Source organism: Pteropus medius, unplaced genomic scaffold (assembly GCF_902729225.1).
Source record: "Pteropus medius unplaced genomic scaffold, Ma_sr-lr_union100, whole genome shotgun sequence".
Lineage (NCBI taxonomy): Eukaryota > Metazoa > Chordata > Mammalia > Chiroptera > Pteropodidae > Pteropus > Pteropus medius.
Genome location: NW_024349800.1, coordinates 38,420,357 through 38,439,302, shown reverse-complemented (window position 1 = coordinate 38,439,302; position 18,946 = coordinate 38,420,357). Strand labels below are relative to the sequence as shown.

At 39.2% G+C, this 18,946-nt stretch overlaps 1 protein-coding gene across 2 annotated transcripts in view; it reads right to left on the bottom strand.

The window, feature by feature from the left end:
- THADA (THADA armadillo repeat containing) overlaps nt 1–18,946 on the bottom strand; it is a 279,803-nt gene that overhangs the window by 46,778 nt on the left and 214,079 nt on the right. For both annotated transcript variants that reach the window (XM_039887287.1, XM_039887288.1), the window contains 4 exons: nt 18,395–18,489; nt 1,295–1,674; nt 572–690; nt 158–230 (listed from right to left, as the gene is read on the bottom strand). In XM_039887287.1, the coding sequence (XP_039743221.1) occupies nt 158–230; nt 572–690; nt 1,295–1,674; nt 18,395–18,489 (667 nt within the window). The remainder of the gene's footprint in view (nt 1–157; nt 231–571; nt 691–1,294; nt 1,675–18,394; nt 18,490–18,946) is intronic.

Sequence of the window (18,946 nt, the reverse complement as noted above, 5' to 3'; positions counted from 1 at the left end):
AATTCTTCAAAAGTTATACACCCAAAGTGAAAAATCAACATGAACAATATTTTCGTGGAGGTTACATACACAACACAGTGATTCTGCCTACTGACACCTTCCAGGTAAAGAACAACACAAAACCCAGACCCCAGAACAGGGGCAGAATCAGCCTTACCTGGTCACACATCCCCATGTGGTGGGCGATGACTCTGGAGGCAAGTCTCAGAGCTACACTTTGAATTTCAGACCTAGAAAAAGTAAGCCAAAAAACACCCCAAAATAAAATCAAACATATTTCATATATAGATTTTTTTTGCAGCTATTCTGTAATCCACGAGGATGTGAATGCTGGAAATCTCCACCTCATGGTTATACAAACACCTCCATACGTAATGACCTTTTGCTTATTAATGTGAAATTCTGACATCACATTCTTTTGCTTGAGCTGAGAACATGCTCCTCAGCTAAGACTTAGAAAGAAACACAGGACCTGGGTCCTTAGGTCAAGATTGTGCTCAAGTTCATTACATGACTAACTGATGGGACCACACCTCATACTAAGTTTGCACAGGGAGCACGGGAGACAAACCTTTCATTGGAAGCAATATCCATTGTCCAGTTCAAGAACTCCTTTGGGGTTAGATGAATATAGCGTTCCGTGTGGGGAAGCCACTCACTGGGGTCCATGCGATGGAGAATTTTCAGTATCTGTGTGGGCCGATCCATGGGGACAAAAAAAACTCAGGAAAAAGTCTCCAAAAGCTAAATAATAATCACTTGTACTGATAAGGGGGTCTATCTTTCAAAAAGCTCCCACTGACTTCTTATTTCCCTCTTAATACCTTTGGGAGACTAAGACAAGGTGGAGCAGTGACACACCTGAGGGACTCTAGTGACCTGGGATCAGAGTGTAGATGCCCAGATTCTTAGGTCAGTGCCCTTTCCTTTTATTATGCTTTCTAGGTGGCCATGTACCCTCAAATAGCCATGTCAGCAAAGAATACCCTCTGACATCTTCTATAGCCAGTTTTCAATGCTGTTTCCTAGAGCATTGAGTGGCTACTCTCAATCTGTCTTTGGTTAATTTCTGTCATTGAAACTATTATCATCAAATACTTTTCATAGTGCCTTTCTATGCATAAAGACATGCCAAGCACCATACAGAGATTCCTTGCCCTCTGGATGCTGAATCTCCTTCCTATTGCTCTGGGGAAGCCAAACTCAACCCCGCCTTCAAAATCCTATCATTCTTGTAGGCTCGCCAAGGAGTGGGTGGAGTGGAAGGGGACAGTCAGTACACCAGAGACTTCACCTTGCAGAAGCACTCTGGGTGATTTTCCTTCATAGCCAACATCAAGAACGTCTCTCCCATATTCCACAGCAAGGATGGCAGTTCTTTCTTTTCTAATCCAGAGGCTGCTGCCGAAAACTTTTCCAATAGGGCTTCCAGTGTCAGCAGGCGCACTTCAGGAAAGGGAGACTCTAATAGTTGAGAGAATGAGATGGGAACATCCCTTGTCTGCTCTCCAGCCTGGGCAGCCACTGCCCATACTGCAGCAATGGCTAGTTTGGTGATGCTCTGGAGGTACTGGGGCAGGCCTGGCGCCGTGAAGGTATAGGGGAATCCCGTTATCAGCTCTGATCCTGAGATGATCTTTCTGACTTCCTCCCAGAAGCCAAGATGATCCAGAACTAAAATGCAAAAAAACAAAGGTAATCACTTTATTCAGAAGTGACATGGGACAATGCAAGACTCTGGATACACTGGGTGTGACTATCAGATGTCTTTCCAGAGTAGATTTCACATAAATGATATAATAAGTGACTTGCCCATTACGGTTCAGATTTCTGGCCCAGAAACAATTTCTATGTAGGTAATTCATACTTTTTCCCCTAGGGGGACAAAAGGCATTCCTATTAGAAGATGTACTCCTGGCATCCCTACCCAACAGTCAATGAATATGAACTCAGTGACCTCTTGAATCACCAAGCCTTGAAATCGAGCAGGATAAAAGCACACCTAGTCCAAACTTCCTTCAGGGGCTCAGATCCCCTCTACAGCACCGCTTCCCACAGTGAACTTGGAGCTCACAAGACAGATTACTCCATTGCTAGTAGATCTACCAGCCTAATTCTGCATTTTGAGGTTCCCAATGAGCCTGTTAGGCATTTGAATACTGTTATTATTCCCACTTAAAAGACTACTGCGGTAGTCCAGGAGAGAAATAATGAGGGCCTATAGGAAAGAGGGAATAGGAAGAAGATAGGTTTGAGAAGCACTGAAGGAATAAAATTGGCAGCACTGGGAGACTGACTAGGGGAGGCGTCATGGGTACCTCCCAGAACCCAGATTCTTTAGACAACACATTCATCAACCAACAGAAATTAAATTGGGTGAACTTCAAATTGGCAAGCATGTTATAAATGCCGTAATCAAATAATTATTAAGAATGTGGACTGGGCCAGCAAGAAGGACAGAGGCCTTCAACAAGTTACAGTTGGCTCCCTGCTCCCCTCTGTCCCCCACCCCATGCCAAGCTCTAACCAATTCATTTGCCAGCTCTCTTTGGGTTTAGTCATTCCCCAGTTATGAATCCTCCTAACTTTACCGTCTGTCTACAGAATTTTATCTACAAGGACGTCAGGATAGACTTGATCAAATGCCTTGCTGAAAATCGATATTTCATAACTCAGTGAACACTACTGACTTCTGGAAAACTATCACGAACATAATAAAAATGTAAAAGATTAAGGTAACAGTTGGAAAAAACTTACATGAAATTTGAAAACATCGTATAGGCTTGCAATAATCCAGGAATTAAAAATATAGAATATTCGTGTTACATATCAAATTGTTTCAAAAAGAAGTTCACCCCAAGAGGCAAAGTGGGGGCTCAGGCTCCAAAGGGACTGTGCCCCATGGAGGCCACTGCCTACCATCTGCGGTTGCAGACACACCTCTGCTCTTAATTCAGACTCTGCAAAAAGTTCAAGCAGGAGGGCAGCCATCTTTACAAAGCAGCAGGAAAACCCCATGGAATTTGGATCCTCAACCATTGTATCATCATCTCTACTTTCAATGCCGAAAAACCTAATCCTGATATAATTTACTAGTGAGAAGACCACACTAGGTACCACTTTCCCATCCTTCCCACTTCCCTGTATTTCCCACCCACTGCTGCCTGAGGACAACACTACATTAAAAAGGAATTTCATTTGTTTGGCACAAAGTCAGAAATATGGCTCAGAGATCTGCTCTTTAAAACATAATTAAAAACAGGAAGAACTATCTAGGCTATTCTGGATAATTTTCAGAGGAACCTGTTATCTGAAAGAGAGATACTCCAGACAGTGTATAGTCTGCTGGACTCAAGAACTGGGCGCCCAGACTCACTTGCTTTCTCTAGGCCCTTGAGGAAGGATGACATCATCAAGAAGCCAGGGATGGAAGGCACTGTCCCAAAGAAGGGAGCGATGGAGGACATGACTAGAAAGGACTCCTTTGAGACTTGTTGGCCTATATTGCCTGTAGAGTTCCGTATAATTCCATAAGCATTTATTGAACATATATTAGGTGCTTGGGAAGATATAGACATTCAGAGCTGAGAAAGAAAAATTATCTGCTGAAAAGGGCTTTTAAGCTAATGGGACATTGTTTCCACGTCTTGGACACCGCAAATAATGCTATAATTCAATAGATGATTAAAGACGATGTGGTACATGTATACAATGGACTGCTACTCAGCTATAAAAAAAGATGAAATACTGCCATTTGTGACAACATGGATGGATCTTGAGATAATCATGCTAAGCGAAATAAGTCAGACAGGGAAAGTTGAGAACCATATGATTTCACTCATATATGGAATATAAAACTGAAAGCAATAAACGAACAAGACAAAAACTCACAGATATAGACAACAGTTTAGTGGCTACCAGAGGGAAAGGGGAGGGGGGAGGTAGGTAAGGGTAAAGGGGGTCAAATATGTGGTGACGAAAGATTTGACTTTGGGTGGTGAACACACAATGCAATATACAGATGGTGTATTATTGAATCGTACACTTGAAACCTATATAATTTAATTAACCAATGTCATCCTGATAAATTTAATTTAAAAAAGACAAAAAAACTAACAGGGGATAAGGACAACTACAAAAATTAAAAAATGTTTAGTGCCCTAAAATTGTTAGTGAGAAAAGCTGACAATTGTTGAGTATTTATGTGCCATGCACTATAGAATATAGTATACCCATTTTTCAATGCTATGAACAATTACTTTTAGAACTGATACTTGTTGAGTATTAGAAGCACTTCGGTATGTATTAACTCATTGACAAAGTAGGCGCTATTATTATTCCCATTTTACAGATGAGGAAACAGAGAATTTAAGCTACTTGCCCAAAGTCACACAGAAATTGGTAGGTAAAAAGAATATAAAAGCCACAAGAATGACCAAAAGGAATGCAATGGGCATTTATTTTCTATTGGAAGAATTTAAAAAATAAAAAAAAAGGGCTTTCAGGAGGGAACAAAATTTAAGAAGGGCCCTGACGCCTACCCGGAAGTGCTTGACTGGGAGAGGAACAGGTAAATGCTCCCAAGTTTGAGTAGAAGAGTGAGCTGCTAATAGGTTTGTTGAATTACTGTGTCAACAGAGGAGCAGCAGGAAAGGTTAGGGCAGAGCCAAAAGCTAGGAAGTTATCAAATGACATTCATTTAGGCACTTTCTCCAAACTACTGCTTAGAAAAAAATAATCTCTGTTGTGCAGCTACACCCAAAGAAATGTCCTAAAGCTGTTGTTCAAACATCATCTAAATGGCTTGATAAGTTTAGATTGCTGCCTGAGCCTTATCCTCAAAGTTACTGATTCAGGAGGTCTGGGGTTGGGGGCTGATAATCTGTATATCTAACAAGCTTACAGGTGATGCTGCTGCTGTTGGGCCAGATACTTTGAAAACCACTGCCCTCAGGTGATAGTTCTTAGCCAGATGCTATTAAAAACACAGGTGCCTGGATCCCACTCTTGCAGAGTTTGATTCAGTCGGTTTCGAGGTAGGCACAGACATTTGAAAGCTTTGGACTCCAATAGGTAATTCTGCTGAGAACCACACTCCTAAGATCTGACTCCTAGGGTTTATGTGTGGGTAGGTAGGGTTGCAGTTCCAAGCAGAGCACAGCTGATTTCAGCCCAGTACCATAGTGAAGAACTAGAAAATTTACCACACCCCATTTTCTCTTACAAATAAAAACACCAAAGGAGGAGAAGTCCTCAAGGATTCAAAAGAATGAGTAAGCCCTATAAAGGCCCCTGGAAGGCAAGGCAGTCTTCGATGCTGGCCTGCTATGCACAGGTTCTGTTTTAGGTCTAGGGTGTAGCAGTGAGTCAGAAAGACGAGGCTCTGCTCCCAGGGTGTCCCATTTAGGTGGGGACCACAGAACATTCCCTAGTTTGTTTTTTTCTCTACCTTTCTTGGAAAACCAAGTGTTCCAATGAAAGAATGAAGTCCCTCCTTTAATGACACTGTCTTGTTTTTCATAAATTAGATGACTTTTGCAAACTCTTATAGTTGGAGTTTTTACCAGCCATCCTTGTTTGCAAAGTCTTTGGATTTTTCCTGTCAGTGCAGTCATTTTAGTCACCCAAGTATGTGTGGCTGATTCTAAACATCCACTTTTCCCTCATTTTTGTTTTTTCTTCTTTTTCAATTTTCAGTTTTTGAAATTAACTTTTTTTTTCTTCTTAAAGCAAGCATATTTCTAGCTTTCAAATGAATGGCTTAACGGCTAGAATCACTTGGAAGGACAATGCCTCCTGCTGTGCTATGTCCTGGTTGAAAGGAGAAATAATTCCCAAGTTTGAAATTCAAGACTGATAAAATGTCGAAAACAATGTGGTGGACAGGTATAACTTGACAATTTTTTATTTTGTAAAGATGTTAAAAACCTGCCTGATCTATCATTTCATGAAAGAAAAATTTTCTTAACGTCAAAAAAAAAAAAAAGGAAAAAGAAAAGAAAATTCATATTGTCATCATAAGGGACAATTCTTTAAAGAAGTCTGGCTTTAAGAAAAATTTGCTATGGTGCCATTTTGCTATAGTTTCATCGTGAAGCGTCACCAGGGACCACCATTAGGGAACTGCAGCTTTAGAGAAGTTGATAAAAGTTTCCTGAGGATGATCTGTTTGGATAGCATGACTACCTTGAACAGAGATTTCCTAGGGAGAAACCAAAGGGACTTTGCCGAGTCCCTCAGGACAATGAGCACAGTGTCTGTGTAAAGAAGCACAGTGCCCTATTCACACAATTCCCTCTGGTAATCTCAGATATGTTATTTTAGCAGTTCTTGGTTCCCTTGGCAAGTTGCAGATTTTAGTGTTATGTCTGCAAGTTTAACAGTGATTGCTAAACTAACTGGATTTCAAAGCTGCCATTCCCTAACCAACCAAGATAGGGCGCTAACATCAACCTGGCTGCTGAAAAAGGATTTAAAAGCAGCACACAACTTGAGCAGGGACAGCACCATGTTTCCCAAATCCTGTTTTATTATTTAGGGAAGTCTGTCTCCACCCTAGAGGAGGCACAAAGCCCCAAAGGGCAGGCCTGTGGGTCATTCGTCTTTAATTTTCTAGTTACACATACAGCTTTGTGAAAATTTATTTTCAAAATATCAACATAATCTTATAAGATACATGTTAATCTAAATAGCTTTAACATGGGCATTCTGGAAAAAAAAATGTGGATGATATCATTACCACATAATTATGGATACAGCTGAGTTTCACCAGAACAACATTTAATTTAGGTGAATTTAACTCTAAGTACTCAGCAAAGAGTGAGAAAGCGAGAGATTGGAAAATAACAATTAAAAGACAAGGGCAGCTTCGCCTGGCGTTCTAATCGCTAGGCACATTCCCATAAGGGTTGTGCTGTTACTTGAGACTGGTGGTTCTCAAACTTCACCTTCAGAGTTCCTGATTCAGGAGGTCTGGGGCAGGTCCCCCCAAAATCTCATTTCTAACAAATTCCCAGGTGATGCTGATGTTGCTGATACAAGAACCACACTTTAAGACCCATTACCTCAGACCATCTGAGATCATCTGTGCCTCTCATACTGTAAACATTTTGCCATGCTGAATGTGTGTAATTCTAGTGTTTAATGGTACTTGTTTATGTAGACCACGGCCCCTAATCATAAGTCAATCCCTTCATCTAGTGCTCAAAGAGCTCCTGAACATTATACAGTTCCTGGCCCTCACTGTTATGTCACGAATCAAGATAGCCTGATTGTTTTTATGCTGAATGGGCAAAAACAAAAAAAGCAAAGGGGAATAAGTGTACAGGCCCAAGGTGACAGCATTTTCCTGGGCTCAGGAGAGATAGCTATGGGAGAAGCAAAAGCCCCAGTAATTACAGAAAAACCGTTCTACTTATAAGCAGCGATCGGTATCCATGAAGGGAAAAGGATCCTCTTCAGGACTAAAAAGGCCAACCAAACAGAAAAAAATGGTTTCACTGCTATGGAATAACTCACTTATTAAGGACATTGTGTAAATGGCAATATTGATTGTACCACTATGGTGGTCACTTGCCATTGAGGCTCAGAAGAAGATTCTTTATTTGCTTGATCTTGCACATGCTGTTTCTTCTGCCTCAAATGAATGAATGAATTTCTCTTTGAGATATTCTCTGATACCACTAGGTCAAAAAAGGTTTGTAGATGTAATTTTCTGAAGTTTTCTCTATCCTCCTTTCTCTCTGCCAGAACCTCTACCCTCCTTAAAAAAGTAGGGAGAAAATACGAAGCAGATTTCATTTTTAATGCATAGTGAGATAGCCAGCGTTTTCTATTTCAAAGAATTGTAGCTCTGGTCAGAGAGATCTGTAATCAGATCCAACAAAAGTTCTTATCTGAAACAGCTGATAAACTGGTTCTAAAAATAATCCCAGATGATAATTTGTATACTCTGTGAATGTTAATGTCCTGTTATGCAATTTCTTAGTAAAAATATTATATTTGGTGAGGAAAGGAAACCATAGGAACTACAACAACAAAAAAATCAACTGATTTACTAAATCTTGGCTTCTCCTTATCGAAGGGAAATTCCATTCTTCTATTTAATCCTCTGCCCCTCCCAATAAACTGTAATCCTGACCCCAGGGGCCCCTCTAGTTACAAACATTTAGAATGACCTGCTGGAAGGAAATGGAGGCTAACTTTGTCTTGAGAAGCACCCTGAACTGGTACTGGTTGTTTATTTCTTGACTACTTTTATTTCTAGGTCTCTGAACCCCTTTATGCCCTGCTTACACAGGTGGGAACCCCCAACACACACCCCTTTGAAAACATTCCCTTCTTCCCTTGACCCAAGCATATTTTCAAAGGCATGTATTTTTAAGCACACAATTCTTTATCTGCTGCTGAGGAAGGAAGATGAGCTTCTGAGAAAAAAATTCGAAGACTATCTTGTCAACCCATGAGATAAAAACTCAGTCTCTTTAGAGGGCTCAGGAGGCACTGGGTGGAACCAACAGCTTTTACTTGTTTCCACCCACCATCCCACCCTGCCTGTGCCTGACATAGGGAGAAAGTAAGGAAACACTAGTGGATAAACATGTGACAACCTAGGACATGAACACAAATTTCTTCTAAGCATACACTGCTTCTGGTTCTGTCAGTGAATTGCTTCCAAGGACAAGATTGGGAAATCAGAAATTTCCCTATCATCACATCTTAGGCATCTCTGTTGACTTTTTTCCCCCCACAAAGGACCTGGGGCTTCTATCTACAGCCAATGAGACATAGTGTAAAACCAACTTAAGAGAAAGTAGAGAGAAGATTCCTTTAGAGAACTGATGCTTACCTCTGTTACCTCACCTGTAATAAGAAAGAGGCTAGAACCACCTATCTCAGTCCCTTGCCAGGGCTACAGTTTATAGTTCTGAGAGAAACAGACTCTAAGACTGGAGAGGTTCCTGGCACCACTTGCCTACATACAGACCAATATCTGTAGGAATGATGCTGCAAGGTGCAGTTTAAAGCTGGCAAATCTAAAAGAATCTGGTTGGACTGGGAATCCTATTTAATGTGAAGTCCAGCCCCAACATAGAGAGAGGAGTTAAGTCAATTCTGCCAGGTGAGCAATGGAGGTGAACCTGGGAGTAAGTGTACCCTACCATGGGATGAGCAAAGCTCTGTCTAGATGTGATAAACATTCATTTCTTTGTTCTTCCTATCAATTTTACCTCCTGATAGCCACTTTTCTTCCAATGTTGGATTTTTCCTTTCTTATAATATGACTTTTCAAGGAGTTTTCACAATTTTTTTCATGTGACCTTCACCCCAGTCCTCTGATGGTATTATCCCCATTTCATAGTTGAGGAACCAAGAGGTTTCAAAACAAAATGATATAAGTGATCTTTGCTTCAGCAAATGAAGGTTTAACTGCTATGGGAATTGTCCTCTGCCATAAACAACTACAAAACTAGATAAAATGTATAAAATTGTTTTTAAACGTTAGTTATCACAGTAGTACAGGACTGTGACCTGACAGAAGGAAGCAAAGAAGGTAAGCCTTGCAATTGCCCCAGACTACTAACCAGAGTAGAGAAACCTTTAATACATGGGGCATCAGGAAGAGACTAAATTTGCCTAACGAAAGGCTCCTCTGTAAAGTATATCCACCACAACGAAGCTTAAAAGCAAGTCTTGGAAGAATTCTGAGTGAACATTTGAAGACATAATATTATAATGGCAATACTCTTCAAATAGACCTACAGGTTTCACATAATACCTATTGAAATCCTAGCTAGTGTGTCTTTTCTTTTTACAGAAATTGACAAGCTGACTCTAAAATTTGTATGAAAATATGAGATCCAGCCATAACAATCTTAAAAAGAAGAACAAAGTTGTAGGATTCACACGTCTTGATTTCAAAAGTTATGAAGTTGGACCTGTATCTCATACCAAATAGAAAAATTAACTCAAAATCAATCAGATATTAACAGATAAAATTATAAGACTCTTAAGAAGAAAACATGGGTATAAATGTTTTTGACCTTGGATTAGGCAATGGTTTCTTAGATAAAATGTCAAAAGCACAAACAGCAAAAGATAAAAATAGATAAATTGGACTTCATCCAAATAAAAACTTTTGTACATCAAAGGATATTATCAACAAAGTGGAAAGACAACCTACAGAATAGGAGAACATATTTGCAAGTTGTATATGTGATAAGGGATTGATAACTAGAATATACAAAGAACTCTTACAACTTAAGAATAAAAAGACAAATAACCCAATTTAAAAATGGGCAAAGGATCTGAATAGACATTTCTCTGAAAAAGATGTACAAATGTCCAATTAGCACTAGAAAAAATGCTCGACATCATCAGTCATTAGAGAAATGCAAACTAAAAGCACAATGAAATACCACGTCACACCCACTAGGGTGACTAAAATAAAAAAGATGGGCAATAATAAGTGCTGTCGAGAATGTGGAGAAATTGGAAACCTCATATTTTTCTGGTGGGAATGTAAAATGGTGCAATCTCTTTGGAGAAGAGAAGTGAAAACATATGTCTCCACAAAAACTTGTCCATGAATCTTCATAGCAGCACTATTCATAATAGCCAAAGAGTGGAAACAACCATCAACTGATGAGTGGATAAACAAAATGTGGTAATTCTATACAATAGAGTATTTGACCATAAAAAAGAATAGGCTGTTGATTAATTCTATGACATAGATGAACCTTGTAAACATTATGATAAGTGAAAGAATCCAGACACAAAAGGCCACATGTTGTATGATTTCGTTTCTATGAAATGTCTAGAATATGCTTTCAAAAACAACTTGCTTAACTAATTTAATTAACATGGGCAACTAGTTTCAGGTTATCGGTCAGTGATGAGGGGGGCTGGAGTGGGGCAAGAGGAACACATAGGAAACCTGAAATTACAGGTGAGACGCCTAGTTGCTCATTTGAACAGTATTTTAGTCCTGGGGAGGAAATGTGGGTAAGGAGGGTTCATGACATAGTTTTGTTACAGATGGAAACACAGCTCAATTATCATACTATATTATGAATGAGGCCTTTAATTTTGGTCATAGAAATGGGCAGTGGACCAGGAACCAGGAAAGCTGGACTATTTCACTAACCTGCTGTGTGACCTTGAGCAAGGCACTAATTGCTATGGTTTCCATTCTACCTATTGATTAAATGGTCTCTAAACTCTAACAAAGTGGAAAGACAACCTACAGAATAGGGCCTATGTACTCAGCTCCAGGTTGGAATTAATGAGAGATACACACCGCATGACCTAGCAATCTAATAAGACTTCTGTATTATTCTGACCTCCGAAAGGCAGCTAGGAACCATCGGCTGATTTTAGGAGCTCACTATTCCCTGGGAAAGACACTTTTGGCAAAAGCCACAGTTCAGATGACAGTTCCAGTGTTTGGAAAAAAGCAACTTATTTGTTGACAACAAGGTCTGTTTTTTTCCCCTGAAATTTCATAGCTGCGGGCCCAGAAATTACAAAGTCCCCAGAAGACTCTAAAAAATATGTTCTCAATTCCCTTTTATCTCCCACCCAGAGCTAAGAGAATAGCACTAACTGTGTCATATTAAACACATCTGCATCCAACACCGATAAAAGTCCGTGACCGAGGGAACAGATAAGAATTGTTTTCAATTTGTTCAGATGGGATTGCTTAAATTTAACCTAATTAGACCAAATAATCAAAGCAGGTGTTTGTAAGTTGCCAATGTTTTCATTCTCTGTAATTGTTTGGCTATATTTCCCAGGAACTTAGGTAAAGGAAGTTAATATGTTATAAAAATAATTGACTTTATATTTATTCATGTCACACATATATTATTCACATTCTAGGCACTACAGATACAAGGCATTGTTGAATACTTCTCACAGATTTTACCACTTAACCATCATCAACATCTAAGCTGGCCTTTGGGAGGGCTTACATTACCTAACTTCCATTATATAAATAAAAGCTGTAATAAATGAGAGTCTGTCTTCTAATCACACACCGATCTGCAAAGCACACTGACTTGGCATTTAGACTCCAGGAATTCTGACTGCATGCTCACAAGCTGGTCATTTTTAAGGCATTTAGAAGAAAAATAATAATGATGATGATGATGATAATAATAATAATAATAATAATAATTAGTTATATTCCAATTAAAACAAAATGTTTATAGTACTTGGCAGAATGACGAGATCCAAACTATAAATCCCAGCTAACAAAGAAACCACAAAAAGCAGTCACCAGCAGCCTGGTATTGGAGTGTGCCATACGGTGGCCATAGGTCCACTTTCAAAAAGAAAAAGGGCAGGTGGCTGCCCGGGGAGCAGTCAAGTTTTCTCTTTCTAGGAACTGCTCCAGTCCTGGGTATACTCTCATGTTACTCTACACACCTTGGAATGGGAGACAGAAATGTGGGCAAGAAAGTCCCCATAGAACATGTGTCCTGGCAGCTCCTGTAAAGGGGATCCTTCTCTGAGGCCTGGGGACTCTAGAGGAGAGGCAGAAGCCTGGGAAGGTGAGCAAACAAAGAGGGTTCCAGGGTGCCCCTCTCTGAGATAGGGAGTGGTTTTTCTGCCCCCGCCCCTGATTGCGCTGTGGGGACACGGTGTGTGTGGATGGAGAACTCAGGCTCTGCTTTCTTATCACATACGAGACATTAGGCAGTTCTTTCTGTGCCTCAGTTTCCTCCTGTCTAAAATGAAGGACCGCTAGTACCTCCTTCGTGAATGCAAGTAAAATGCTTGGCACGGTGCTTGGCATTGAGTTAAATGCTCAATAAATGTTGGTTATAATTATTATGATCCCTATAAGGAAGGTGATATTGAAAATGTTTTCCGAAAATGAGTATGAGAGGCCTCCTACATACATCTCAGGGGCAGGTAAACAGCCTTTTGAGGACACTTTTATGATATGGAATAGGATGGACAAATCCTTCTCCACCTAAAACATTTCTGTGAAATTATTATTATGTCATTTCTTTACTTCTTCGAGACTAACAAATCTTCAAGATTCATAGTATATATATATATATACACTATATATACATATAATTATAAAAGAAAGAATTAGTTTAAATAAAATTAGTAAAATAGAGACTAGAAAAGGAAAATCCCTTTACCTAACAACCGAGAAAACTTAAGCTGAAGGTCAGAAAGTGTAAATAGGTAAGAGATTTTTAAAATACTTGGTAAAAGAAAATGTTCAATTCGATAGCTGTGAAAAATAAATTTAAGGGGTATGGACATAAAAGAGAAACAGAAAGTCCATCTTTCAGAATAAAGAGGGTAAATATTTAGTCAGGTCTCAGTTAGTATTTCAGTAAATAGATATTTCAATGGAAAATTTCCAGCCTGAGAGCAAATAATTTAAGATGGGTTTAAAATAAGAATGAAAGCTCTCTGTTTCCACGCCCCGCTCAGGCCTGTGACAGCCTCTGAGTCCTTGTGGCAGTTAGGCTTTTTCTTCCTCATCCCTCCAACTCCAACCGGAGACTATAATTTTCTTTCCAGCAGGAAAGTGATATATACTAATGATGACAGCTGGATTCAGAAGAGGAAAAAGAATACAGGGGACAGAGAGTCCTTGTGGGTTTAAAGCACTTTAAAACTCAAAACAAAATCTCCAGATTTGGAATTTTTAAAACCTAGTTAATGGCTGAGAAAACCTCAAATGATTGAGAAGTACTAAGATAAAAGTCTGAATTACACAAAACACATCATTATCTTAAGCTTTTCCAATCATCTTCTCTGCCTTTCCCCTTCACCATTTTCCTCATTGTTTATGCCCCCAGCCCTTCAACGTAGTTCTAAGACATTTTAGAGGAAGGACTAGCCTTCCAAGGTCATTTACCAAATAGCATTTGAAAGGAGATGGGCAGATCTTCCTCTATCCCAAAAAAGTTTCCCTGAAATTGATATTACTTCCTTTCTTTGAGAATAAGCAATCTTCAATATTCACATTTAAATACACTTACTGTTGAAATACATGTACACACACACACGAATAAAACAGAATTATGCTGTATAAAATTAGTACAATAGAAAATAAGAGGAAGAAACCCCCCTATAATCACACCATTTTAAAACAACTACTTTAGCATTGTGCTAGTCCTCTCCTCCCCATTTCTAACCTCCCAAACCCCCAATACTGATTATCACGATGCCTGGACAAGTCTCCTTGACATTCTGTGAAGGAATTTTTAGTTACAATCTTTTTTAGCAACAACAGGAACTTAGGTTCATAAGGGTCCTACGAATCCTATAAGGAGGATGCAGGCACAGAAAGAAATGTCACCTTTTCTTAAAACCACACAACCCCACTCTCTGTCTTATGTCCTCCAATTATCTCCCTTGTCTATAGGGCTGAGTCCAAACCCCTCAGATTTTGGCCAATGAGGCCATCCATGATTGAGTTCTTGCCTCCCAGTCTCACTTCTAGTCACACCTGCGTGGCCTTGAACTCAACACTCTAGTCCCACTGTCCTAGGTCTTTGAAGACTGTGCTGACTTGTGCCTCTGTGGCTTTGGCTATACTCTTCCCTCTGTCTATAATGCCCACCTCCACCTTGACCATCAGTGAATCTCTACCCATCTTCAAAACTCTGCTTAACCACCTCCTCTTCTATAGAGCCTTTCCTACCCTCCCAAGTAGAAATGACCTTTCATTCTTTGTGCCTTAAATGTGTTCCATACACACTTCCTTTATATCATCTATAATCCCTTATTGCACCGATTTATAAGTCCAAGGCATATTCATGTGTATCTCCAAATAAAGGTGGTCAGTGTGTCTGATGCTAGCATGTCATGTCTGATGAATAAAAAAAAGAAATGGACAGCAATAAATAATGATCCTTTTCTCGATCTGTCAGGGGAGCAAGAGCATCCCTATTCAAGTGGATTTCAAAGTGGGTTCCTGAAATTCTAAGCCAGGTGTTTTGTGCTTCTGTGTTTTCCTAAGAAAGCAGGCATTTCTTTTTCCTGGATCTTTAAGATTATAAGGAGAATTGTGAATGTGAGGGGTAGAGCATAATTCTGACAGGCTGTAGAAGAGTGGATTAGATGCATGGTTTTGAGCTAATGATAATGATGATAATAATAATAATGGTAGCTAATATTTATTGAGTACTTATTCTATGCCATGTAAAACACATTCTTTATACAGGGCTTCACACGTATTAGCTGACAACCACAATAAGATACAGACCCTATTATTACCCCCATTTACAATCAAGGAAGTGTCTCAAAGAGGTTAAATGACTTGCCAGAGGTCACAAAGCTAGAAAATGGGAAGTAAATCCTGGGGTCTGGCTTCAGAGCCTATGTGGTATACTCCCTATTCTGAGTTTTGTGAGCCAATAATGGAAGTAGATATACAGATATTTATAAACATATGTCCATGATATAAACACCTTATTTAAATTCAGAAATGAATTTCTATCTAATTGATATATGAATTTAAATAAGACTTGTATCTTTTTTTTTCCCCCCTCTTTAATTCCCTCTCCCTGCACTTCTACCCCTGACCTATAGGTGTTGCCATCTCCCCTTAAGAGCTGGATCTCTGAGGGTGGGGTGTCTCCTCCCATATGCTCGCGGTGTGCACCCGGGGCCTGGTGGACTCGGGGTATGGTCCGTGGCTCCACCTGGGGTGTGAACCCAGGACCTTCTGTGTGTAAAGCAGACGGCTAACCACTACACTATGGAGCCAACACCAAGACTTGTATCTTGATGACAACTGTTACTATTCTAAAAACTGAGGAAAACTTTGTATTTCAATAAGAAATCCAGTTAGTGAGGGCCTGCTTACCTGGGGGACAAAGAATCTAAGGCATGATCCATTCTTTCAAGGTACTTACAAGGTAAAACTATAAAGCCATGACATTATTTTGAAATCATATTGAAATCTACACATAAATGAGTAGTCACCTTGCTTGGTGATATATTTAGCTATTGTTCAAACTGCCTTTGGGAATAATTTATGAAACACATAAGAACAGTTTTCATTACTTTAAGTTCATAGCTTATTTTTATCCTAAACAGTGCTATCCATCTTGATCACCACTGTATTTGACATTAGGTTAGTTCTAAAATCTAATTCATCCCCAAAAGAGGAAAATTTTTACCACTGTTTATATGAATGTATTATATGTATTATATGTATATGTTTGTGTGAACATATACATTCATATAGATAGACAAATACACATATAGCCTGTGCTTTATGAGGGCAATTTCCAAAGGACTAGACAAAATCAGTACTGGTCTAATAGGAATATAATATTTGCCATATATGTAATTTTGATTTTCTGGTAGCCACATTTTTAAAAGTAAAAAGAAACAGGTGAAATTAATTTTAATACTACATTTTATTTACATAAATATATAAATATATTATTTTGATATGTAGGCAATATAAAAACTTAATAAGAAATTTTACATTATATTTTTCATGCTAAGTCTTTGGATTCGGTGTGTATTTTATTCTTACAGAACATCTCAATTTGGATTAGCCACACCTCAAGTGTTCAAGAGCCACATGCAGCTAGTGACTGCCACAGTGGACAGTACAGGATAAAATAGTTAGAGCTATGGCTTTTATACTCGGGTAAAGTGTCCCATTCCCCCACATCTTACTCTTCAAAGAAAGGACTTTAAGAGGAATAATACATCGATAAAGTGAAATACTGTTGAGTAATAAATGACAGCTTATGGTCACATTTAATTGGGGTATAAGCTCTAAATGATGTAAGAGTTTAGAGGAAAGGATGATTCAGAATGGCCAAGGACATCTTTATGGAGGAGCCCAACTCTTCAGTAAAGGACTAGCAGTTGGAGATGAGAGGGTATGTTATAACATCCAAGGGTTAACCCTTCCAGACGAGGAATAATGGTACTAAAAGGCCAAGGAAAACTTACTTCGAATAAACTAATGATTATAGTCAACCACACAACTCTGAGAGGATCTCACTGCTTGGACTTGTGAATAGCAAGCAAGTCTTTCATGGCCAAGGCCCTTTGGACACTAATCAGAGAAGTATCATAAAGCTATATGGAATTTGGAACTGAAATACAAAAATAGTAGAAACATTTACTTCTGGTAACACATGATTTATAATCTCTGGACCCCAGTTAGCTCGAGTGCAAAATAAAGCGGACATAACCCTGAGGTCTCTTATAGCTTGGTTGACCTATAATTTATTGTGCAAACCTGGACACTTTCAAGAGTAAAAGGGGGCACTATTAATAATTACGCTAGGATAAGAGGCATAAACTTGGGCTATTTTATAGCTATAAAACTACACGATCCTGTTCTACCAAACGGATACAGCAGCTACCCCTATGGAGGGATGCGAAGCTGATGAAAGTCCAGGCATGTTCTCATTACCTCTGCGTGGCCACAAGGGCTTTGTGGGCTAATATGCATTGATCCGGGTGAGGCGGTTTCGCACCTCCCCCTCAAAGCATTTTAAATTGGTTTGAATTTGGGAACAGGGTTCCATATGGACAAAGCTGGACTCTGACAGCCTGAATGTATTTACTGAGGACAACAAATCATTGACAGACTAAATTTAACAGAGGAAAGGCCTGGCCTGCTTGTACTCAGAATCTGACTTTGTAATTGTAGCCTCCCTTAGACAGGCCTAATCAATTAGAAGAGGCTGATTTTAACCAGTTGCAGGCTCATTACCCTGCATTCCAGTTTGTGTTGACGAAAATCAGTTTCAGTCTGTGGCCTGGAACTCATGTACAGCACTTCCTGCGGCCTCTTATATAAACACATCAAAAATTTTATTTGGAGTTGCCCTTCTCTCTTTTAAGAAAATCACTTTGTGAATCATGATTAAAATAGAACAATTGTATGTGGATCTGGGTCCCATACCGGGGAACATATATGACTAAGGAACACATACAAAGTCAGAGCTTAAGGTAGTAAAGGGAGGATTTGAGACAGAATCTCAAATATCCAGGCTCCAGCATCAACTGAGTGCAGCTCTGTTATCTACACAGAATGGAACAGAAAGAACTCTCAGTTATTGAAAATGACAACCTTTCAAAGAAAATGCATGAAATAGGAAAGAGCCAAGGTCTCAGAAACGCAGAGGGTATCTGAGTTGAGTCCACACTCTTCCCCGAATGGTCAAATAGAAAATAAACAGCAAACTTTCAACTAAACAAGGACAAGTTTCTTTGAGAAGCTTCTATGAGAAAACCATATGACATTATGTTTAATTTTGATATGGGGTTAGTCTTAACAAAAGTAGAAGGTGAGGGAGTGTGTGGTAGAGCCACTCAAAACCCCAATTACATTTCAAAGACCTGTAATCATTCCAAAATATGATATAACTATGAATCATACCTGGCTGGTTGCCTTTTGTGGCTTTGTCAAGGCAGCGAGTCAACAGGAAGAGAATATCAATATATACAGCTCTGGTCACCAAACAGGGATTTTGCCTAGAAAGGTAAAGAACAGAAAATAAATTGATGTTTTCTCTCCTGGAGGCCTAGGTCCCAGAAAAGATTAAATGGGTATTTTCTACCAGGCATGTCATGAGGCTTATGGAGTTATAGCAAATGCTAAAAAAAGATAATCACGAATGGCGGGAACATATCAGAAAGTCAAGTGAGAAAGTGAAATCCTACAGCACATGGTGGAGGTCAGGGCTACGTGTGTACAAAATAGATAAACTCCATGCTCTGGCTCCACATAAATTGAAACAAACAAAACCAATATCCTATCCCAGTTATCTATAAGAAAACAAGGATATGAGGTGGGGGTGGATTATATTCTATTATTTTCTTCTTAAGTGAACACATTTAAGGGAAAAATCATGGGTGATGAATATTACCAATTAAGCATTCGGAGAACTGCACTCACATATGACAAGTTATATCTATGGACTTAAAGTAA